At 36.7% G+C, this 24,254-nt stretch overlaps 1 protein-coding gene across 5 annotated transcripts in view; it reads left to right on the top strand.

The window, feature by feature from the left end:
* Nucleotides 1–24,254, top strand: part of TNS3 (tensin 3) — a 187,194-nt gene that overhangs the window by 79,764 nt on the left and 83,176 nt on the right. For 4 of the 5 annotated variants that reach the window (XM_035893956.1, XM_035893955.1, XM_035893952.1 and 1 more), the window contains 10 exons: nucleotides 3,111–3,161; nucleotides 4,363–4,485; nucleotides 6,043–6,107; nucleotides 9,048–9,131; nucleotides 12,420–12,532; nucleotides 13,647–13,707; nucleotides 13,856–13,931; nucleotides 16,417–16,546; nucleotides 17,471–17,536; nucleotides 20,253–20,357. In XM_035893956.1, coding sequence (XP_035749849.1) covers nucleotides 3,111–3,161; nucleotides 4,363–4,485; nucleotides 6,043–6,107; nucleotides 9,048–9,131; nucleotides 12,420–12,532; nucleotides 13,647–13,707; nucleotides 13,856–13,931; nucleotides 16,417–16,546; nucleotides 17,471–17,536; nucleotides 20,253–20,357 — 874 coding nt within the window. The remainder of the gene's footprint in view (nucleotides 1–3,110; nucleotides 3,162–4,362; nucleotides 4,486–6,042; nucleotides 6,108–9,047; nucleotides 9,132–12,419; nucleotides 12,533–13,646; nucleotides 13,708–13,855; nucleotides 13,932–16,416; nucleotides 16,547–17,470; nucleotides 17,537–20,252; nucleotides 20,358–24,254) is intronic. The other variant, XM_035893953.1, reaches the window with a different exon arrangement.

Genomic DNA, 24,254 nt, shown 5'->3' with positions numbered 1-24,254 from the left:
GTTCTCTTGATGTTGATTTAGAACAGCAATAAATCAGCAAGTTACCTTATTTCTGTCTACTGCTGTATTAGTGTGCTCCAGTTATATTTTTGTATCCACAGTGATTGAAAGGTAATCAAGTTTTTTGAGTTAACTATTTGAAATTAGCTCACTAGTTAGAGAGGCATCTACACAGGAGCATACAGAGCAGCTGATGAACAGTAACTTGTTTATGTTAAAGGCATTAGGAATTTGACAGTAAATACTATTGGCTAAATTCACGGTCAGTTCTTTTTTAAAAGTGAAACAAATCCCAAACCCACTGCTATGATTTATAAAAAGATTTCAGTGCAGTCTTAGCATACATATATTTGTTACTAGGTTAGACTAATATAACTGGTGTGTATTTTCTTGGTCCTGCATATGTAAATGATACATGGTAATGCTTGTGTGTTACTGTTGCTTTACTAATTGGAACTGTTTGTGAATTTTAACTTGTGTAATGTTTTGGCCACCTTCCTCTTTGCCCTGCTCTGTACTCAAACAAGGCTACCGCTGTTTTCAGCAAGCAAGTTTGGTCCCATCTGGCAGAAGTGTTTTGCCTGCCTGTTCTCCCAGTTCCTTCTCCATAATGGAATGAGCTGTAGGCTGGTGAATTGTTCCCCAGCCAGTACATTGTGTTGTATGACCACAAGTACATCATCTGCTTCCCAAAAATTGCCAGCTACGCGCTATTTGTTTCTGTTCTTTGGCGTGAGATTTTGTATTTCTGGTCAACTTATTAAGGAGCAGACAAAATCTAAGACCCTTTAATACCTTCTTAAAGGTCTCTTCTCCAGCTAAAAGGTCTCCTTGTATTTGTTCTATGGTGTTGATGAGCATTCAGCAGAGTGAGAGAATTAATATTATCTTAATAACACAAGTTACTTCCCAGTTCAGGATTAAATCATATGGGAAGGGAGAAGGGTATGTTCCCTCTCTGCTGTGTATAAGGAGGAAGAGTTTCTTTTACCCCACTTGTTTTATCTTACTTCATTTTTATTCTTCAGTTGAGGTCCTAAAATTTAGGGCAAAATCATTTAAGTTTCATAGAACTGAAGGCTAATGCTTCTCTTTCTTGTACCAAAATATAAGTAAATAGACCTAGGATATGCCAAAAAGGGGCTAAAAGGGATGCAGTTTATCTTCAACTGACATCTATTAACAGCATATGCTTCTTTGCAAAGACTCCTGTGACCTCCTGTTCTGTTGTTGCATGTGAAATGTTGGTCTCTGTTCTGTACTGATAGGACTCCTGGAGTATCTCAGTTTGATGTCTACTGTATAGCTTGACAGGGACTTGGGTGCAACAGCATCTTTAAGTTTGGTGTCTGATCCAGCAGTGACAAATAACCTATCATGAACAGGACTGTATCCTGACACAGGAATTTTAAACTGATCTGACATACAAATACAACAAGAAAGATTAATTTTAAAAGTTCTCATCAAATAGCACTTTTTTCTGTGGAAAATTTTAGGTAATTGATCTTTTAACATAGCTTTAACACTAATTTTAAGAATACTGTACTGAGAGATACAACTCTCCACTAAATTGGTTTGCAAATATTAAGACTGATAGAAAATTACAGAAACCTTTGCGAGTCGTTTGTACAAAACACTTATGGTTTCATACCTGTTAAATTACAGTTGGTATTTCTGGAAGGATAACTATAATCTTAACTGTAAATGTTGATACATCTTCCTGATCCAAAATAGTATGGACAGTGCACATATGAATTTTTGGTTGCTGTTCATCTCTTCAGCAGTAATCTGTTTAAAATGCAAACAATATATTGGAATAAAACCCATGCTCCTCCTCATATAAAGGTGATTCATGCTTTCATTTGGGGTTTGAGGTCAATGAAAGTGGTGTATACCTTTTATCGTCAATATCTATCGTGTGTGATTTGAGAGGCTTATGCAGCTTAAAATAGGGGCTGCTTTCTTGGGTACCTTGTTAATTTTGGGGTTTCTTCTTTCTCTGGATTAATTTCTTGTTCAAAAAGTGTACTTATTCCTAAAATGGTGTAATGTCTTCCTGCTTCCACTGTGTCCGTGATGGGGTTGCACATTCAGCTTATTTAAGTATGACATCAGTGAACAGCTGCCACCAGCTTCTAGAAGCAAAATGATGTAGTTTCTTTAGCCTGTTCAGTTCTTGGCTTCTTTGCTGAGACTGCTGATGAGAGCGCTGATTAATGCCAAATGGGATGACACACTTTAGAAAAGGGTTCTTAAATTGTCTTTGGGTAGTAGTAAACTGTATAATGGACTTATCTCATATACTTACTATTTCCATATTTATGGTCTGTTTGTCCCATTCTGGCAGCGTAATGAGGCTTTTAATATTATGATGAATGTCATCTATGCTTAACTCATTGTGGTGTGAAATAGCCACACTATGAAAGAGAATTTGCCTCAGTAGCCTTGTTTCAGTTGTTGAGTATTGATATTTCAGCTTTTTGTTTCTGATTTATACTGGTTTAAAGTACTTCCTAATGTAAGAGTCAGATATACTTGTATATGCTGCTTTATTTTTCTTTTTCTTTATGTTCATTTAGCAGTCTATCCCTTTAACTGTTCCTTTAATAAGTGGATGATAACTTTCTGACTAATGGGTTGGCAGATCTCACAGGCTAAACTATAATTAAATAGCTATGCCATATGTTCCCTGTGATGTTCTGACAGACCAGTATTTTCTTGCCAGGCACTCAAGTTCAAATATTTAAGACTTTTCCACCCTCCCAGACTTTTCTTTGTTAATTCTTATGCCATGCAGTTACTTTGCATGGTGCCTAGCTCTCTCAGTATACCTCTGATTAAAATAAAGCCATGTAAAATAAATAAAATGTAGCAGAATTGTATTGTCCTTTTCCAAAAGGTGCATTTAATTTCATTGTATAACAACTGAATACCTAAAATACATTTGCTAGTGCTACCTGACTTCAAATATTAATTTAGTAAAACAGTAGGCAAACCTGAAGCCTTACCACTGTAGTTCTTTGTAATTGTCATGTGTTTCAAATACGGTTACTTACTACGTAAATTATGAAGTCTTGATGGTTGATATTTTCTTCTTTCTTTCTGAACAGGTGTTAAACCTCTCTGAAAAGAGATATGACCTTGCCAAGCTTAACCCAAAGGTACTGGCTGTCTTCCATAACATACCTCTCTTTCTAGTGTTAATTATCACTTAAATGGCCTGATAAGCCCTGAAGCTATGCAAGTGTTGATACGCAGAGTTAAGAGAACAACCTTGGGAAGATGATAAAAAACCCCATATGCATTCATTTTTATTTTTTCCCAACTTCTGTTTTGTGTCTGTTAGGTCTGTGCTTTATATAGCCATTCTGTTGTTTTCTTAGACTTTGCACACAGGACCTGAAGCCCATTGCAACTACTGAAAAACTTGTATAAATTTTAGTCCAAGTATACTTTCTTTGTGCAGTCACAGGATACTAGGGGTTATATACTGTAATGTACAGCCTGATAGCTGAAGCTAGTGAACTCTGTTTAGATACACACTTCCCTTCTGTACTATCTTTTCATAGTTACTTCTCTGCACGTAAGGAAGGGAGCTGTTGATGTCTGTTTTGTTCTTCCTTGCCAATTGTTCTAATTGTTGTAAAAAATGATATGCATGTACTCTTCAGCAGCTATTATAAGGCCAGAGTAGTACTGATACATATTTATAGCAGTAGATTTACAGGGATATACACTACCTGAGGAAAGTATTAAAACAGCTCTTAATTTTGACCTTTTGAATGCTTTATTGATCATGAAGGATTTAAGTTGTTCATGGTTACTGGTTAGTTAGGGTTAAACATGCATATAATAATAATAATAGGTTGAGTAAAGAGTATTTTATAGTGACTAAAGTTGAAGAGAAAATATGAACAAAATCTTGAGATGTCAAATCTGTAACACATGAAGGAAATTAGTTGCAAATTAAATAAAACCAATCACAAACTACTGGACCAGGCCAGTTAACATTCTGTTTTCTAATTCTGACCTTCTAAATATTCTACTGCTTATAAAATACCTAAATTTCTAACTGAAAAATTTTTAAGAAATCAAGATCTTCAGAAATGTTGTCACTTGTGAGTGGTTGGTGGGTTTTGGGGGGAGTTGTTTGTTTGTTTTTATGGAAGTACTAGTATCTTTAAAAAAACCAAACAAATAAATACTCTTCTTGCCCTTGAGACACCTGTAAGCATATTTTAGTTACATCATGGCATTCAAATGACATGGTTATCTGGGCTTGGAAAAAATGTGGAGACTCTTCATCATCATGTAGTATCAGGGTCAAGGTGTCTATTGTGAATGTTACTTGTTTAATTGCAGATTATGGATGTTGGGTGGCCTGATCTCCATGCTCCACCTCTTGATAAAGTGTGCACCATCTGCAAGGCTATGGAATCATGGCTGAACAACGATCCTCAACATGTGGTGGTGATCCACTGCAGAGTAAGTGAGCTTTGTGTGTATGCACTGCCTATCAGTTTGTATTAGTTTTCAAAAACCTTATCCTTTATTGTTACTCATTTTGAAAAATAAAAAAATAAGTTTGATGTTGGAAACAGTCTGCCAAATCTTCAGTTGATTTAAGTAAGCTTGATACATATTGCTTTTTATGATAACTAAGGTTCTATCCTCTGCTCTGGGTATAGTATGCAGTGATGTTAGTTCGCTTCCTTCAAACGTCGGTGCTACTTCTTTGAGTGTATTTAGAACCTTGAGGTTTTTCCAGCCTAATAGCAAACTCTTTAGAAGCTCTTCATGTTCTGTGATATTCATGGGTTTTGTTGCAGGATAAGGATAGGCAACATATCACAGCTCATCCCTTTAGGTGGTTGTATGGTTTGTAGGAAGTGAGGGCATTAAAGTACTTCCTGAGTGCTTCTGACAGGTTCTAACCACCAGCATTGTTGTATTGCCTTGCAGCAAAGCTACTGTTGTGCAGTGTTACTTCTTCTCCTTGCTTGCTTACAATGAAGAGAAATAAAAAGAAGCCTTAATTGAATACAGATAAAATGAATTCAGAACTGAGTTGGTAGCTGTGCTGGTGACACTCGAGGCAAATCTATCTCTGTATGAGGCAGATGCTACTCTAAACAGAATGAGGGTGATAATGGGACCAAAACTTCTCTTCAAGTCAGGTTGCATAGTCCGCAGTCCTGAATTGCATGCAGGCAGAATGCCATGATTGTTTGAAACACCATTGAATTCTTACTAGTTACAGGACTGCAGCCAGGAGAGTGGGCTGCAAAAGTAACGGGACAAAAGAAAAGGGGGCAAAGTATTCCTAGCTATTTTTTATACAAATTAGTAATGCATATTGTTGATTAATGCCTTTTGATAATGACTTTAAAGTTTCCAACCACAAAGATAGATACAGCTACTTGTGTCAGCTAAGAGACTGAAATTGTTTTGAAATCTGTGATAATTACTGCTTGGTAAATTGTACTGAATTTATGTCATGTAAATTATTTGATAAGATTTTGGAACATTTTTTTTAATTATCCAAAGAAAAATACGTAGTCATCGGTAAAAATCTCAGGTGCTGGGGAGGTAAAAATGCCCAAACCTGTCAGAAACAGATATGCTTTCCAAAACAGGCATTTTATAGCATTTCATGAGAGAAATGGCAACATTGTCTAGAATTGTCTTGAATGATCTCTGGAAAAAGTAATACAAAATTAGAATAGTTAATACAATGTTTCTTCTACTGGTCAAGATTTTATTATTTTTTTTAAAATAATTTCCTCTCAGTCCATAAGACTTGATAGGCATGCACATAGAAATTCTACTTAGTGTTTTTTATGTCACTTGTCAGCCAGCTTGCATAGACAGACAAGCTGCTGCCCATCATTATCACCTTTCAAGCAACACATGAGATGCATGAGTAAAAGGACTCTCTAAATCTCCTGTCTTAAAGTTTTGTTTAGTATGGGTGGGTCTTTAAAATAATGCCTAATAATGTAATAAATTCAATAAGTTATCATTCCCTTTTTCCTAATACAGGGAGGAAAAGGAAGGATAGGCGTAGTCATATCATCATATATGCACTTCACCAATTTTTCTGCAAGGTAAGTTGTGAATAATGCATATTGTATGTTTTTTACGATTAAGGAAACATCAGAAAAAGATGCCTTTTAATTGTAGTACTGTTTGTCAGCTTACTGTTTGTTAGTTAAAGTTTGTCAGGTTTTCTTCTCAAAGAGTCTTGGAGCATGTCTTAAAACAGCCTGCTTTCATGATAGAACTTTCTTATGGTCCTGCTTTCAGCAAGAGGTTGGACTAGGTGACACCCTAAGGTCCCTTCTAATCTGAGATACTCAGTGATTCTGCAGGAAAATTCTCTAAAGGGTCTTTTGAGATGAATGACAAAATGTGCAAGAAACCATTTTTATATAATGATACCATCTTTATTCTACTGAGCTCATCTATTTGCCACATCCATCAAGTTGGCTCTTTTGAGAAACTGTTCCTAAAGTACTTAAGGAAAACAGTTATTAGGGTCTGGAATCAATATTTGAACAGGGAATTCCTAGACATTGATCAAAGTGCGGAATGCAGTTTAAGAAATAATCTAGACTTTATCTTGCAGGCAGTTCAAAAAATAGGTGTCTGATTATTTGGTTTTAATTGTTTCTTTTAGAGTGCTCAAATTGTCAACTGTCATTTTATAATTTCTATCAACAAAGATAAAATTTGATAAAATGGTCTCAAAAGGATGAAATGTGTTTTGTGTTGGGTTTTTTGTTTGGTTTTTAATCAAATTGTTTTCCCTTGGTCTCTTTTATATACACACATATAAATGCATTAAAATAAAAATGCACTGTAAAGGCCATGGTTAAATCAAATTTAGTTCTGAATTCATACTGGTCTGTCAGTAACAGACTTGATCCAGTACTGTAGTGGATGAAGTCCTGAATCACTACAGGCTGATGGCAAATTACTCATGGATTTCAGTAAAACCAGCATCTCGGAAAATAATCTATGTTTGCTCTGATAAGCCTGATCGACAGGTAACTATAGACTAAGAAATTAAGAGCATTATACAAACCAATATGTGCTGAAAAAATAAATACCTATATCTTCAAGCAGTATTTGGGGACAGTGATTGCCATAATTTTATAATGTTTTGTTGAGAAGTATTGTGAACAATAAAATCTGTCAAGTGAGGATAGTTCTGCATTGTGATCTCAGTGTTACCATATTGTTTCATCCTTAAAGGTGGTACCTGGCTATAAATACATTTTTGTAATGCCATAACAGAACAACACCTGGATGTGATTGTTAAGCCCAGCAATGGAAGGTGTTGTCTTCTACCCCAAACAAATTCAGGATTCCTCCAGTGAGGTTGCAAGGGAGGAATGAGTTTGGAAGCCCTGTTTTAAATTTCTGGATAGCTCTCGGCTCCTGTCCAAAACTTAACTTTTCTGTGTAAGAATGAGGTTGCCAAAATTTTCCAGCTAGGGTTTGTATGTCCCTAGCATTATCAAGACTATTCAAAATGGTACACAGCTCACAGGAGTAGAAATTACTGCAGGTGCAGCCATTGAGGGTTCCAGCTGCTGTGTCAGAAACGGCTTTGAGGATGTTCACACTAAATTGTCTGCATGCACATGCCAGAAAATATAGGACTAGTGAAAAAGCCCCCTTTTGGTTATAAGTTCTAAATATCTGATTTTCTCATTTAGGAAGGAATAATGTGCCGTCAAATTTAATGAGGACAAGCAGAGCTCTTTGTAATAGTTGGTAAACTCAGTTTTAACAATTAAAGTACTAGCAGTCTTTGGCCAGTTATGAGTGGGTTGCCTAAATTCTGGGTGGTAGTGTGAGTGAAGATGTATAAAAATTTATGATCGGTTGGGTGAAGAGAGTTTTTGGGTCAGAGATATTCTAAGCACACACTATATAATCTTTAACATCCATGAAGAAAAGGCACCTCATCAAGACAATCAGTAACTTCTGATTAATTTTTGGAAAAGGTATAAATTCCATTTCTAGCCTGATACGCATATGTATACTTTGCACGTATTTTTTTTTCTCAGAACTCATTTAAGTTGAACTAGACGTGGAACTTAAAATTTGAGACTCCAGAGTCTAATTGTTTTGAAACTTCTGGGGTTTTTTATTGTCCTGATGTTCATTAACACTGTCAACTACATCTGCTAAGAGACACTTTGGTTTTGTCTGGTATAGATACAACAGAATCAGCATAGCATGTTACTTGGCATATGTGATTAACAGTATTCTTACTGATTATTGGCACTTCTGTTTCTTTTTCATATACCCTCTTGCCTTCCTCTGCACAGATGCAGAAGACCACATCAGAGCCATTCTGGATAGAGAACAGAAGAAAATGTATTTTTCTGAATATGTTACTCCTTAATTATGCTTTTGAAGAGTTTGTGGTTGCAAAACGTTTCTTTTTCAAAGATTGGCACTTACGTTAAACATTCTCTCCCTTGGTGGCTCAGGGCACAGGAAACAAAGACTGAATGAATTATTTGACTGCTTAAATGATCTTCTAGCCCAGCATCCTTTGCACCTCATGCACTGTACTACAGTCAGAGCTAGGCAGTGGTTTTCACCTCCATAATGTTGCCACTTCTTTTTTAAAAAGAGAATAAACTTCTGTTTCGCAGAGAGAACTCCCCAGTGGCACTCTCGGGAAATTATGGCAAGTATCCTTCTTTTGCAGCCTGAGCTGCTTGGGTTTGCTAAAGTTTATTGCATTTTGACTTTAACATATTCATGTTGGAAATATACAATCCAGTTAATTGAATAAGGGAGTATGTGCTTTGCCTCAGGAGTGGAATGAGAAGGTATCAGTGGAAAAAACTTTGTCTGACCTGTAAACACCAGCTTTGCTAGTTAGGTGTGTGTTTCTTTTCTTTTTCCTTCCTTTCCTTATTTTTATTTCCAAATATATTGGCATATTTCAAGCAGTAACCTGCTGAATTTCCAAGATAACCCTCAACTGGAATAATGTGGTATCTATGTCTCTGTTTTGACAGTGCTGATCAGGCTCTAGACAGATTTGCTATGAAGAAATTCTTTGATGATAAAGTTTCAGCTTTAATGCAGCCATCCCAAAGAAGGTATTTAATTTGTTTCTAATTAATACCAATAAGAAATGTAATCGTTATCTTCTGCCACCATCCCTTACTCCCTCTCCTGCTATATGAAGGCTATTTCCACAAGATCCTCCAGTGATTCCTGAGCTCTCAGCACAATTATCTTATATTCATGTTCCTTGATTAATGAGATCTCTTCTTCAGTTCCTGCACATGGCCCAAGATAGATAAAACCTTTTGTACCACACTACATGTGTTCTTACTGCATTGTTTTGTTAACAAAAAGAGATCTCACAATCTGTTTCTTGATTGCTCCAAGATAACAATAAACTCATTTTTCTGTGGCATAAATGATGTGTATAGAATGTGTGTTGATTAATGTGCAGTAAAGATCTTGCTACCACTTGTATGGAGGATCTGCAGGTTATGCATTTGCCCCATGTCCATGCTGGTAAATGTTTGTCAAAGCATACATTATTCATTCTGTCTGTCTGGGTATCTTGCCTTTTCAGTCTATCTGCATGAATAAGGTTGAGTTAGGACTCAAAGAAATTTGGAGAGTGAATAGTTCTGGGTTTGCTATTTAACTGATTTTGATGAGAGGATTCGGTACCAAAAGCGATTGATAACCATCAGACAAGTATTTGTGATATAGGTGAATCTCCTTTTAGAAACATAAAATATCAGCTGGATTTGATTTAGTAATTACTGTTTGGTTTTGGTCTTAATCAGTGTCTGTACAATATGTTTTTTAGAAGTTGCTTAAAGGATAAGGCTTTGCTAGTAACTTAACTAGAAAAATAAGTAGTAACGAGCGTAAGGCATTTGGTTCTGTTAATCTTTAAATAAGAAAAACTTTTCTATGACTTCTTGAATCCATTTGGTGAGCTTGAAAAACAGTAACGCAGCATTACATTAGACTTGAAAGAAACTTTTCATAACTAGAAGTTTACTGGCCTCTTCCCTGCTCTCCCCCCTCCCCCCCGCCCCCCCATTTTATGCCTGCATATATGTGTACTGCATTTCAGTAATAAGGATCTGAGAGTGGTGCATACCAGATAAGTGTGAACTGTAGGTGCAAAAGGAAAGAGATGTTCTTAATCTTCCCCTCAAGAAGCCTTATGCAGCAGGCATATTTCCATGAGAGCTGGGAACCCTCACAGCAGCCTCTGTGAATTGTGCATCAGGGCAGTTTTCACAACCATGTTGACAGGAAGCTTCAGTAGCTACTAACTCAGGTGATCTGTATGCGAGCCCTAAAGCTAGAGATGAAATAGGTGTAAATGGTGGTATGTAGCTTTCCTACCCTCTTCAAGGACACTTGCTTAATTCTTCTGGGAGGCCGTGGAGGGGAAGTCTTGGAGAGACTCGGTTCACCTCCCAACTGGTGGAATTAGCATCTTTGCTCAGCAGTACAGAACTTGAGCTGCCCTTGCCGTCTTCTAGACACATGCGCATGCAGGTACTTTGGAGTGTCCCTTCCTGTGAGAACAGAAGAGGTTCTCCAAATCATTTGTCACAACTGTTTACCTCCTGAACCTGGCCTTTCCTAGCTTTGCCTGGCCTGGCAGTGGCTACTAATCCTACGGCAGAGAAAGAAAAAACAACTCTGTAGTACTTGTGAGCAACTTCATAATCCTTTGTTGATCCCATTTTGATCAGTTAGTGGCCTGATTCACCTTTTAAATGTGCTTTTTCTCTGAAATCGTTCTTGGATAATTAATTAGTGACGTCCTTGTTAAATCCAGTTGATGTATAAAAAGGTATAATTTAGGTGAACATCAAAATGATGAAATTTGAAAATACACCCATTATTTGTATTTTGAAACTTTTTCTCCACTAAGTCTTGTCTAGAAAATACAAAATTATGACCCTTAAGTGTATCAGTCCTGAAAATATCATTTAGCTTTTCCCTACTGCTAGTTGGATGCTATAGCAGTGGCGAGAAAAGCAACTCAGATCTCCTATTCTGAATCCATTCTCACAACACTTTAAAATGGATACTTATTCTCAGATAAGCAGTTGAAGGTTTGCCTGAATAAGAAATACAGATACAGACTTTTCATATTTTAAAAGTTCTGATAAACCTTCAGGTTAGTCTTTGAACATACTTCTCAAAAATGAGCCAACTGCCAATAACCTCTTAAATGCACTGCCTTAGGAAAGGTGTTCAAAAATTCAGTCACATTTTTGGAATAATTAATAAAACCAGGTAGTGGTAGAGAGAAAATGTTCAGACTGAGAGGTCACTGGCAAACTACTTTACCACACTTTTTTGTCACATAATTGTGACAGTTTGTAAATTTGTGCTTTTGATGTACTAAATATTTTCAGAAAGACTTGAAGGAGGAAACCAAAAAGCAAAGTTGCCTTTTCTTAACATTTCAAAATAAGTGACCTTTGCTAGCTGTCTAAAAAAATCAAACCTATTTTAAACCACCACAACCCCCATTCTGGGGTAGTAAAGCTGTCGTTGTTGGGCAGGATGTCTTTACTTGTGTTACCAGGATTGTGCAGTAAGGGATTGGTTAATGAGATCTCTGTGTAAAGAGGGAAAAAGAGTTGATTTTCTTCTGTACATTCCTGAGAGTGAAGTTAAATGAAAGTAGTGTCATGGGCGTGGAAGAAAACAGGGACTCAAAGACAGTTGAAAAAATTAAAGCAGACTGATTTCCCTTGGTTATTTGAGGAGACAGGAAGAATTTGTTTAACACACACTGCGACGATGTCCACTTACATGTATTTGCTTGTGAGCTTGTGACCAAACCAGTTATTAAATAGCAGAAATACAATGATTTTCACATTGCTATGGTAGTTTCCTTCTGCTTGGTGATGAATGAGATCACTTTTCTTTATGAAGATGTTATTTGCCTGCATTGGCCTTAATGCTAAGATTTCTGACTAGGAAACTTTTTATTCTTGTTTTAATGAAGTGTGCTTCACTGTAAATGGAGTCGGACCCATGTCATGCTGCTGTGAAAGCCAACTGAGACCTTCAGTTGCAACTAAAATGTATACCAAAATGATTGACTTTGCTATCTCTGCTAGTTCCTTTCTTATGTAGAGTAGTGACCTGAATAACTAAAATGCAGACATCAACAACAGCAACGTGACAGCCATGGATTTAATGAAGTGGTAAATTAAAGTGTCTTTTCATGTTATTTTGTGAAGATTATTCTTTTGGAGTTATGTGTAGTGTCACAAAGCTATTCACTACCTATAGCGTAGAAATATTCATGTGTAAAGAATGTATTTCTATGATATGGTTACAATACTGTTTTTATTTAATTCAGATAAATTTTGTATTTTTAGATATGTGCAATTCCTAAGTGGCCTTCTGTCTGGATCTGTGAAAATGAATGCAACCCCTCTTTTCCTGCACTATGTTATCCTTCATGGTGTCCCAGGCTTTGATGCTGGGGGAGGTAAATTACCTAACTTTCCTATTTAGGTGTAGGCTCAAAGTCTTGTTTCACTTTGGAATTTTCTAGAAAGCCTGCATGAATTCAAAGTAGAGTTGATGCTCCTTGATATCAGTCCAGATATTCTCAATAAAAGAACCAGGTGATGAGAAATATCCTAAGTATAAAAATTACAGCAGGTGAAATAAAATTCTTGTCCTTTGTTAAATGAGGAGTTGATGCTATTCATGTCTGCTTAGTTTCTGAACAGTTGTGATCCCAGTCCCTGCAAAAGAGCTGAGAACCTGGTCAGGTTTCACAGTTATTTCCTTCTTGTTTAGGAAATAAACATAATCATAAATATAATCTCGCTTTTTTTTTGAGATTGGATGTTCTGTAGAAAAGGCATTTGGACATGGCATGCTTCTAAGGTGGCCTGCTATAAGCGGCTTTAAAATTAAAATGCTAAACCAAGACACTGTGCTAGAGCATAGTAAAGGAGAATAATTCTGTATTTTTATCATCTGAGAGTTTGAATAGCACCTGTCTATTGGAATGTCATCAGCATGGATTTGCAATGTTTCATTGCCATTGTTGTTTAGTCTGGTTTAATTCTAAAAAACCTTATTTCAGTAAAGACAAGGTATTGTTTGTTGTAGTAAGAAATATAAGGAACTTACTACTTTTGAAAAAAAACCTGTAGATCGAATATTTTGTTTCATTTTCAAAATGCTTTTTATTTTGTTTCGTGTTTTTCTGTTTTGTTTTGGCCATTCCCTTTCTTCCCTTAATAATTTATTTTTACTGCAGAAAAAGTGGGAAAGAAGGCAGACGGGCATTTAATAAGGAGCAAAGTGTTCGCTCTCTACTGGAATCCTTTAAAATCCCTTCCTCCCCAATTCAGAACTAGTCTGAAGATCAGGAAAAAGTGACTTCTTCATAAAATATAATCAAGTACTTTTTGGGGGGAAAATTAACCTGTCACAGCCAACTTGGCTTTGAAGGATATTTTGACAAGCAACATTGTGCCACTTGTGTGCCACTTTGCTCAGTCTGGATGTGCATGAAGCTTCCTAGTTGTAATATTCAGAAAAGGAAAATAATTACAAAACAGTCTTTTCTGTTGACTTCTTTTCAGCTTGCCGGCCTTTTCTGAAGTTATATCAGGCTATGCAACCAGTTTATACATCTGGCATATAGTAAGTCATAAGCATTTTCCTTTATGTTTGAATCCAGGTTTTAATTCTCATGTTTGCAGAATTACATAGTCAGAGGTTTTTTGGGTTTTTTTTTTGGTTTCTGTTTTTTTAAACCATAAATTTTATTTTTCTTTTCTCTCCTGTTAAGTAGTATAGGGCCAGAAAATCAAAGCCGAATCTGCATTGCTATAGACCCTGCCCAGCTTTTGAAGGGAGATATTATGGTAAGTTAATTGTATGGAATGAAAGTCTAGTACTGTGCCATTTAGTCTACAGTCTCTAACCTATTTTGTGTTCTTTTAAAAAAAAAAAATAAATTGAGCAAATGGTTGCAGGCATACAACAAAATAGGTTATTAAGTTAATTTAGTCATCATCCTTGAGTTTATAGGAAATTTGATTCCTATAAAACACAAACTAGAGGTTTTGTAGGAGCTGAAACAATTGCTGTCAGCATTCCTATTTCATAGCATCACCAAGTGCAGTAAGGCCTGTATTGCTATTTCCTTTATAAAAATTGCTTCAGGGAGTATTTGGAACTCAGCATGAAAATACCCTTGTTCTGTAACTTGGCAGGCAACGTGCACAATTGTAAAACTATATGCTGGAAAAAAAAAAATCTGATTCTAAATTGGTTTGGGACCCAAAAAGGTGTGATACCAAATAAAAGCTTTCTGATTCTACAACCCCATGCAGTAGTTAGAAAGCAATTTATATGCGCTAATATAGTGAGTGTAATTCCCTGTGTGCAAAGCATAACTGTGGTTGAATTGCAGCACTATCATTTTAAATCTCTGCTTTCTCTCTTGCTTGTCATACACAGTTATGCACAGAGAAAGTAAAGAAAGATAGTTGCTGTGCTGTTCCATTTTTTTTAAACTAAGAGGACAGAAGAACATGTGGAATGAATGGTGGGGGAAGTATTGTCAGAAAGTATTCCTGGTCTATTGCTAGTGGGTTTCAGAATTTTTTTTTTTTTATTTTATGTACTACTTTGAGAAATGTTGAACCTCAACGTAAGGGGTCCTTGGTATCAGATTTCTCTTTTCCTTCTTTTTTTTTTCTTTTTAAATAATCATGTTTATTATTCTATGTCCTTCTCCCTTTCCTATTTCTCCTCTTCATGCAGTTCAGTAAATTATTCTTTCTTTCACTGAAAAATGGAGAAACAATTTTTAAATACACTGCTATAAATTGGTGTACTCCAAAGGTTTGGGACAGTTTCAAATTCAGGAAGATTAAACAAAGACTTCACTTCAGTTTTGAATATTTTTTTACTATGTCTAAGCAAAATAAATTTGTTTGAATAGCTAAAGAAGTTAATGTTTTAACAGAAAATTGTGGAGGATTGTATAAAACCTTAAATAAGTCTTTTCAAGCTTCTTTTTGCTAACATAATATAGGTGAATAGAATTATCACAGTTACTTTCAGGCCAATTATACATTTTGAAGCAGGTTAGTCCTAGTACCTCTCATCAGAGACTCTTAAACCCCTCTCTCTCCATTTTTTCACTTCTGGGCAAAATTGGAGTTTTCATCTTTTACGATGGTGTTTTGCCTTTACGTAGAGTTGCTGCGCATAGTGGAGAATGTTTATTTATTCTTGAATTAAGCAGTCTAACTGTTTCTCCTACCTCATATTTTGGTAATTTAAGAGACTGACTTACGGCGATGATTCTAGCAAAATGACGCTGGTGGTTGTGTTGGTTTAAAAGGAGATAGATCCCTTCAATAGGTAGAGGTTTGTACACCATGTTAATTTTAGTGGGTGTAAAGCACTGCTTAAAATAAGAAGCAAATACTGGTTTACCTGCTGTTACCATTTTACCATTATTATGTTTTAATCCCAACTCTCAGAAGCATCGCTGTTAAACCCCTACGTCTTTCATGTATTACTTCAGTTTTAATAACTGTTTGCTCTTCAGTGTTTTGTGTTCTGTCTAGAACACACTTCTTGGTCTGCCTTAAAAAAAGGTGATTTTTGTTTATCATAAAATTCTGATATCATCAGGATAATATTATAAAATTTCCAGTCCTGTGTTTAAGGTTACCAAAATTTTTATGTATTCCTGCAAGAATGCCAAGTTGCCTCAGAGAATTAGTCATATAAGTCTAGTCTAAGGGAAGGTGGTGTTAGAGAGTATGTGTATTGTGTTCACCTTTAGCTGCTGAAATTCATGCTAGATGTTATTTTTACAGAGTTCTGTTGTTCTAACCAAGGTGTCAAAACTACTACCAACTTCCCACAGTAGCATAAAACAAAATCCCATCATCACTAGAGTTTTTTAAAAGTCCTAAAATAAATGTAATCAGCTTGCAGTCTTGCTTCTAAAAACTCTGCATATTCTTCAGTTATTTTGAAATGGGTGTGCTGTAATTCAGTTTTATGTTAATTTGGTACTGTGAAGAAGTATGGATACAAGTTGGCATTCCAACATTGTACTGACAAATGTGATTCTGAATCATAACCTACTGACTGGTGAGTGATAGTGTTGAAAATAGTAATTATTATTTTTACACATCCAGAAATGCCTTGGGCCTGTATAATTTTAAAGGATTGAATAACACATACCCTGCTTGTTACAACATCAGGGGTGTCTGCAGTAAATTGCGCTGTGGCTGCTTTACTTAGCAACTAATGCATACAAACACTTTTATTCAGATTTGTAAGAAATTACTTACTGACATGGTTTTCTCTCTCTTTTGCTAGCTGAAGTGTTATCATAAAAAATACCGGTCAGCTACTCGTGATGTGGTTTTTCGCCTTCAGTTTCACACTGGTGCTATTCAAGGACATGGCCTGGTGTTTGGCAAAGAGGATTTGGACAATGCCAACAAAGGTACTTGCCTTCTGTGGTTGGTTGGATGCATGTATATGTGGGGGGGGGGGCCATGTGATGATCATCTTCAGGACCTGTTTTCAAAAGGATGCTTGGGGTTTTTTTTCCATCCTTATTTTTAGGGAAAGGGAGACTGCTTTGTGTTAGTTAATTCATAGGATGTAATACAGGTAAACCTTTAATGGGGAAAACAGCTCTCAAATCAATTGACTTGTCAAAGTAATTCAGATACCCCTACATAGTCCTTATTGCCTTCTCTCACATTGGTAAAAACAACAGACGTTTGTTTAAAATGGTAATTCTCTTAGTCACCATTACAAGAAATAGGATGGGCTAAGCCAATCCCTTTCTGGCTGATGAACAGTCATAAAGTCTGATACTGTGACCTAGTCTGTATGTAGAGTACGGAGACATTTTAATATGCTTCATAATATCAAAAAATGGAGGCAATGTTTTCAGACACATTTGAAAATGTGTTGTGCTAGTCTTTGTATTTTTCAAATTATTACTTCAGTTTTATTTTTATGTTTATATGCAGGATTGTAACTCTCTCACCTTGCGTTAGCAAACTAAAATCAAACACATTTTCCTGCAACGTATGGCTACACAGAAGTTTTGTGGTCAGGTATTGCAGTTTAGTCAATATAGAGAACGATTTTAGTTTGTTCCTGAGTGTGTTTTCCTTTAAAAGCCAAAGCCAGCCGTGTCTATCTATAGAGAAGTTTGAGAACTGTACATCTCTTATGCTTTTGACTGTTCCTGGAAGTAAACAAAAATTCAGCGGACACTTACGTGGTCATTTCTGGAGAATGTGGCTATCTTAGAAGCAAATTGCTAAACCGCGAGTGAGAATCCTGATTTCTGAGTTCCTCTGAACTGCTTTCCTGGGAGATAGCTTGCTGAAATACTGTCCTTTGTTTTCAGATCACCGTTTCCCTGATTATGGCAAAGTGGAATTAGTGTTTTCAGAAACGCCAGAGAAGATTCAAGGTGAGTATACAGAAGAAAAACTATGCTCAGTTTGAAAACAGACCACATTGAAATGTATATTTTTTTTAAGAAATCTTTTTTTCTCCTTTATTCCACTTCTCTTGTAGAAGATCTGAAATTAAACTTTGCTGTTAAAATATGTAATATAGTTACTGGTTTAAATTTGAATAATTAAATGAAGACTCTGCATTTACATCAGCATAGGAGTGATCAGATTTTGCTTTGAAACTGTACCAGAACAGTTGCTGACAACTAGTAGAAAACATTTGTGTATCTGTGTAAAACATGTATAGTATAGGTAGCTTGGCCTGGCATAAGTGACAGCAGTGGCCTATCCTATAATGTTTTTCGGATGTTTGCATGACTGAATATGTTTGCAGTGACGAAGTTTGGACTGTCTTCAGTTTAGCATAAAGAGAGGCAGTTTTGTTGGAAATGCTTCTGCTCTGAAGTTGGCTTGTAGGCCTCCAGAATTCTACTGCAACATGTCTACAATCATAGATAATTACAACCCACAATAAGAACTTAAGATCATACTTTATATAGCAGTTTAATTCTGATAATGGATGTGTTCTTACTCAGTTTATTGTGTCCCAAAAAGTATGGATTCTGCCTGAGACTGAACGAAAACCAAATATTAACTGTCCGTCTCATACATATTCCCATTCAGTGTCCTGTGAATTGCATGTTTTCCTTTCCTTTTTTTTTTTCCCCCTCCCACCAGTTTGGTCACGTAGAAACTTGTAGTAGCAGTTAATAAGAAGTTGGATTCTGTCCAGCTGAAGATTAAAATCTCGCTTAGTCTGTTGGAAAGCCATAGAAGAAAAACAGTTTTATAAATAAATTTATCCAGCTTGTTCTAAACATTTCTGGATAGTAAATGCTTGAAGAGAGGCTAGCTGATGTGTCTGAAAAAGGATCAAAATTTTTTCAAGTCTCCCTTGCTTAGATGGCAAATGAGAGGTGTGTTTTTTAGCAGGCTCCAAGTTGTTGGAAAGTAAGGTTCTAAGTATTTGGAAATTTATTTTCAATTGCTATCTAAGGGATTAACTGGCTAGGAAGAAGAGTTCACCTTGAAATACTTGCTTACAATTTCTGCAGAAGTACTTTTCCACATCTGAAACTATTATAGAATCATTGAATAACTGCAGGGTATCTTTAGTCCATCTTCCACCTGAAAGCAGGGTCATCTGTGAGATCAGACCAGGTTGCCCAGAGCTTTATCCAGTCAAATCTTGAAAACCTGCATGATTGGAGACTTCACAACTTCAATAGGCAGACTGTTCCAACATCTGACTGTCCTCGCAGTGGATTTATTTTTTCCTTAGACTTACTCCAAACTTCTCTAGATTCAATTTATGCCTGTTTCTTGTTGTCCTTCTGCCTTGCTCCCACCTGGCTCCATCTCCTCCATGGCCTTTGGAGGGCTGCTGTCAGGTCATGACCAAGACCATCTCATCTCCAGATGCCCTGGGCCCTCAGCCTTTCCTCACAAGCCAAGTCCTTCAGTCCTGACCACCCTTGGTCACCCTCCCCTGAACTTGCTTCACTTCGTTCATATCTTTCTTGTGTAGCTCAAAACTGGACACAGTATTCTAGAAAATAACTGACTGTGATAAGATTTTAAAGAAAGAATGCACTTGCCAAGAAGATGAGACACCTAAATATTTAGGTAACAAACGGCATAAATCTGCCTCGTGACAAATGTCATCACAGGAAATCTCTATAGATGGCTTTTTTTTCTGCCTGCATATAAAGGTACAGGACCACAGCATTTTTCTCCTCATTTTGGCTGTCCTTGTTTTGTAAGTCACAGCGTGTGCGTAACATTGCTTTAGAACAATTTACGTTGGGACTTGCTTCTCCAGACTCAGCCAAAGAGTTGATAACTGAGGATTTCTTTGTTCCCTAATCTAGATAGAGGAGCAAAGACAGAAAGCTAATTTTGTATCATTGTCAAAGCCATGTCCAATGTCATGAGCTTTTGATGACTGTGCTTTGCTTTTGAATCACTGGACCACACCTAAATTCCTCATGGTATACATTTAAAAACTGAATGTTATCTTACACATCATTAAGGGTGCAAAAACGTGGGTTACTGCTGAAAATTCCAGGTATGTTTAGCAGAGTGTACCTGAGTATAGCCAAACACATTGAAGGAAAGTCGCCCAATCTCTGGTTGTGCCAGGAGGCTGGAGAATGGATGAAACAGCATAGTTGGCACCTTGGGGGAGCTGGGAGGGACATGGAGTGGCAGTTTTCAGCTCTCCCTATTCATCTTTAGTGATAAGTTGCTCTGGCATCAGACTGATAATCTGCAAGTCTTATTTTATCATTGCATTAGTACCATCTTTTTATAGATACCTGTGGTTTCATTCTGAAAGGCTGTTTGTTTTATCGTGCCTGCCTATAGGGCTGGGTGGATCATCTGTGTTAGCTGTGCTTACGGGCTGATCGAAGTTATCAGAGCTACATCATAGTCAGGAAGCTCAAGATAAAACTCTGCTTTTACCTTCTGTAATGAAACATAATTTAAGCTTTTTTTAAAGCTAATTTATATAACATTTCTTCCCCTATTGCTGCTTCTTACATTTTAGAATATGGTATTGCGGTTTGGGGAGCAAGCTTCTGTCAAAAGGCCTCATACACGTGTGTGTATATCATTACAAATGTGGCTATGATAATTTTTGGTCTCAAACAGATGTTTATTTTTCAGGATGTGGACACCTTCAGAATGACCATGGAGTGATAGTTGACTACAATACCTCAGACCCATTAATACGTTGGGATTCCTATGAAAATATGAGCCATGATGGGGAAGGTGAGTTTTGCAACTGTGCCAGTGTTTGAAAGTGAGGAAGAAGAGTTCATTTGCTTGATCCTAATGCCACTTCACTGACATGTTAAGTAGCTATCTATCCTTCCCTATTTAGCTTTAGTGGTCTAATGGAAAGAAAGCTATAGTGTTGTTTGAGAGATTCTTGTTAGTGCACTCAATTGGACTGAGACACAATTGGTTGATACGAGTTACTTTATTAATAATTTATAAATTTGCTTAATTTTTTTTTTTAATTCTAAAGCTTCTAGTTGGAATCCTAATGTAGAATTTTAAGAACAACAAAAGCATGTGGTGAGTTTGTAGCCTTCAGTATTTACCATGTTATCTGGAGTGTTGCAGGGGACACAGTAGGCTGTAAAGTTATGGAAAAACAAGCAGCAAAGGGAGTGCATGTTTGCTTATTTCCCTTCATAAATTTACCTGTTTCCGAATTGCCCTTTTATTTCTTAGATTTTTTTTTCTTCTGTAATCTGCTGATACATGCAGAAGTGAAAGCCTCCAGTAGCTGCCTTCAGATTCTGGCTGCAGTGTGAATGCTTTCCCGATGCTTTGCTAGAGTGAATGTTGTGCTTTTAATGGATAATAGTTTTCCTGTAAGGACTCAGAATATCACACCTGTGTCTGCACAACTCGGCGCACATGCAAGCCTGACAAAGTTGCAAGTAAAAACATGAGAGAAGGTATTGAACAGATGCCAAAGTTCGTGTTTTTACAACTCTACTGTTATGGAATGAGAGCGGAGTAGAGCTAGGATACTTAATTAGCTGCTCTCTAGGCTCAGTTTCCATTGATTTCTATAATCTGAATTCAGCGTTGACCATCTAATGACTGCATTGGTGAGGGTTTTAGGGGCAGAGGCATACTGGGATCTTGACTTTTTTCCACTGCATCACTCTTGTACAGGAATATTTCCTAATCTACAGCAGACTCCAGTCTGCAGAAAACTAGGGGAAAATAGAGGGTGGGAAGAGAACTGTCATTTGGCACCCTTACATGGGGCAGATAAAGCACTCCTTAGGGATTCATCAGAGGTTTTATAGTTGGATAAGAATGTGCAATGTCTTTCAGAAGGAGTGACATCAGAGAGTCTGAATCTTGGCTGAATAAGAGGTCCCAATTTCTACCCAGGATGTTTCCATATAATTTGCTTCCTTCTTACCACCCCACCCCCCATCCTTTCCACCCTACTCTGTATATTCGTAGCCCTCAGCAAGCAACGATTGATGTCAAGTATTTTTTAATTGCTAAGATTGATTGGTTAGATGGATTTGACTTTCCCATCCTCATGCGTTGCACTGTAGGTAACTACCGCAGTACAGGACATTGAAAGCAGAGCTAAATGTGTAGGCCGCACACTGTTGGAAGATACAGAACTGCGTGCTGCTCATTTCTTGTAGAAGACTTGATCACAGACTATTCACAAGTACAATTAGCTGTTTTCCTGATGTTCAGAAGTCATGTGCCACTTAATAGGCTTTTATGTGTACGTTGTGTGCATGATACATTTTTAGTTACCTGAGATACAACAAAAATATGATGTGTTAGCATAGATATCGAGAAGTTTATTGTGCATCTGCAGAGAAATCACTAGAGTTGAAGATAGAGAATACACTATAAGAACATGAGATGTATCCAGATACTCTTTGCTCTAGCAAACATTCAGGAGGCAGGGTGTTATCCTATGATGCTCAACAACAGAACTGCATGCAGAACATTTGTCTCTGCATAGGCTGGGAAAAAGATCAGGAGGGTCTAAATCACATGCATAGGGGAGAACTAGATTTTTCTCTTAAGGATGAGATCTGTACTCAATGCAAAGGTAAGCTTAGTCTGCTGCTTGAGGTAAACTTAGTTTGCTTAGGTGGTCTTTTACATAGGATTTATAAACACCAGGGCGGACTTCTCTTATGATTAGTTACAGCGGTTCAATATTGTGCTTTTGCATTAAAAAGATGTATTGAGTCCTAGTTTTCACCACAGGTGAGAGACCACTAAGGAGGAGAAGCTTATTTTACATCCAGAAAGTAAGCAAAGTCAAGAACTTCAGAGTCTGAAGGCTTTAGCTACAATCCTGAACACAGAGAAAGAATCTTTTCTGTAGCTCAGAAAAGATGAAGGTACAAGTTGTAGTGCATTTGAAAGTCTGCATAATAGTGGTAGTATGTTTAAGATGCAGGGAAGTATCATACAGAGTGCCTGTTTCATATCTACTCCATATTAAGTTAAACTTGTAGCCTTATGTAGGAACTGGTCTTCACGGTTTTACTTGTACCTGTTTTACCACAGGAATTTCAATAGGAATAATATGAGATGTGAGTGTGACACGATTCCTGTATTACGGTTATACACCTTTTTGTTCATTTCAAAAATGTATGCCTATGAAACTCCAGATCAAGGTGGCCAGGAAAGCTACAGAAGAGCTTTGTAAAATGAACAGGATTTGCTTTGTAGGTATATGTGTGTGGAATTGCTATTTCCAAGCTGATATGTTAAAATGGAAAATGAGAAGTGAACAAGAAAGCAGTGTATGTCTCTTTTCAAATCCTACACCTATTTGGCCTTGTTACCAAAAGAACAAAAGATGAAAGGACATGATAAAAGAAAAAATGTACCCAAAGTATCTTGGTTTATTGGCATGATACAGTATTGCAGACAGAAGTAATTGCCTTTTAAATGATTTTGAACCCTTTGATGGTAATAAAGTTGTGTACATTTGTGTTGAATATAGCCAGGCTATTGGACATTTTGCTCCCTGGATTTAGTTCCTTATCCCTCATTCTTAACAGTATAGGAATTTTGACAATGGAAAGCAATAAATGATGAATTGCATCTCATAAATATTTCAGATCCTTTGGAAGTGTCTCTTGTATATTGCACTAATAGTCCTCTATAATAGACTGAAGATTTTATTTAATTTCTAATTCTAAGTTTGTATCAGATTTCCTCCTCCTTGAGCAGTACATTAATACAGAGACTTCTGTTATGCTGATTTAAAAGTATGCAGTCAAATGTAGGATTTGGAACCAGAAGAATCAGAAGGTCTTCTGACTGCCATGTAGAAATCTGAGATAGTTGCCATTGGTTTTATTGTGGTTTTAAAGTTGTAGTACTCATCAAGTCGTGTGTGTTTTGTGGGCAGGAAGGAACAGAAATTACTTTTGATCTTGCCATGTACTTTTTTTTTTTGCCTTAAGGCATCACTTACCATACAATAGATGTGTACAGATTTACAAAAGGTTGCCTATTTGCTGCAAAATAGCAAGTTGACCACAAAGGTATGCCACCTGTGGCCACAAATGAGTAGCATCTTCTGTTATGTCAAGAGATGTAAATGTGTCTCAATTCTTCTTGATAATCATATTTTTCATTTCATAACGTGGATATTGTAGCTCACATACTTTCAGATGCACTTCACTGTCTGTCTTCCTTTTGACTAAGGTCAATCAAATATGCCTTTCCTTTATATTTAGACTGATTTGAGGATTGGGATTGTTCATGATAATATTTTGGGTGTAGTCTGAAGTGAAGTGATGGACTAAACTAATGTGGGCTTAGTACTATAATTATGGCACTTGGGGCAGGAAGAGGAGAAGTAGTAATAAATAAGGGTGAAGTATTTTCTGTGGGAATAGAAGATTGAAATAAATAAGTAATTCTTTCCCATGCCCTGAAAAACTTTTCATACGCTTTACCCTTATTAGTATTTCCTCTCTCTCTTAAATACCAAATGACAACTCGTTTCGAAAAACCCCACCCCCCCAACCAGAGGGAAGAGATAAACAGAAAATGTTTGACTTGTCTTTTCTTGAGGTTTTGGGGGGTTGGGTTTGGGGTTTTTTTTAGTTCTTAATGGTAATTTTCAGGATTATTACTTGGCAT

Source organism: Egretta garzetta, unplaced genomic scaffold (genome assembly GCF_000687185.1).
Source record: "Egretta garzetta isolate BGI_Z169 unplaced genomic scaffold, ASM68718v1 scaffold155, whole genome shotgun sequence".
NCBI lineage: Eukaryota > Metazoa > Chordata > Aves > Pelecaniformes > Ardeidae > Egretta > Egretta garzetta.
This window is presented reverse-complemented; position numbering and strand designations above follow the sequence as displayed.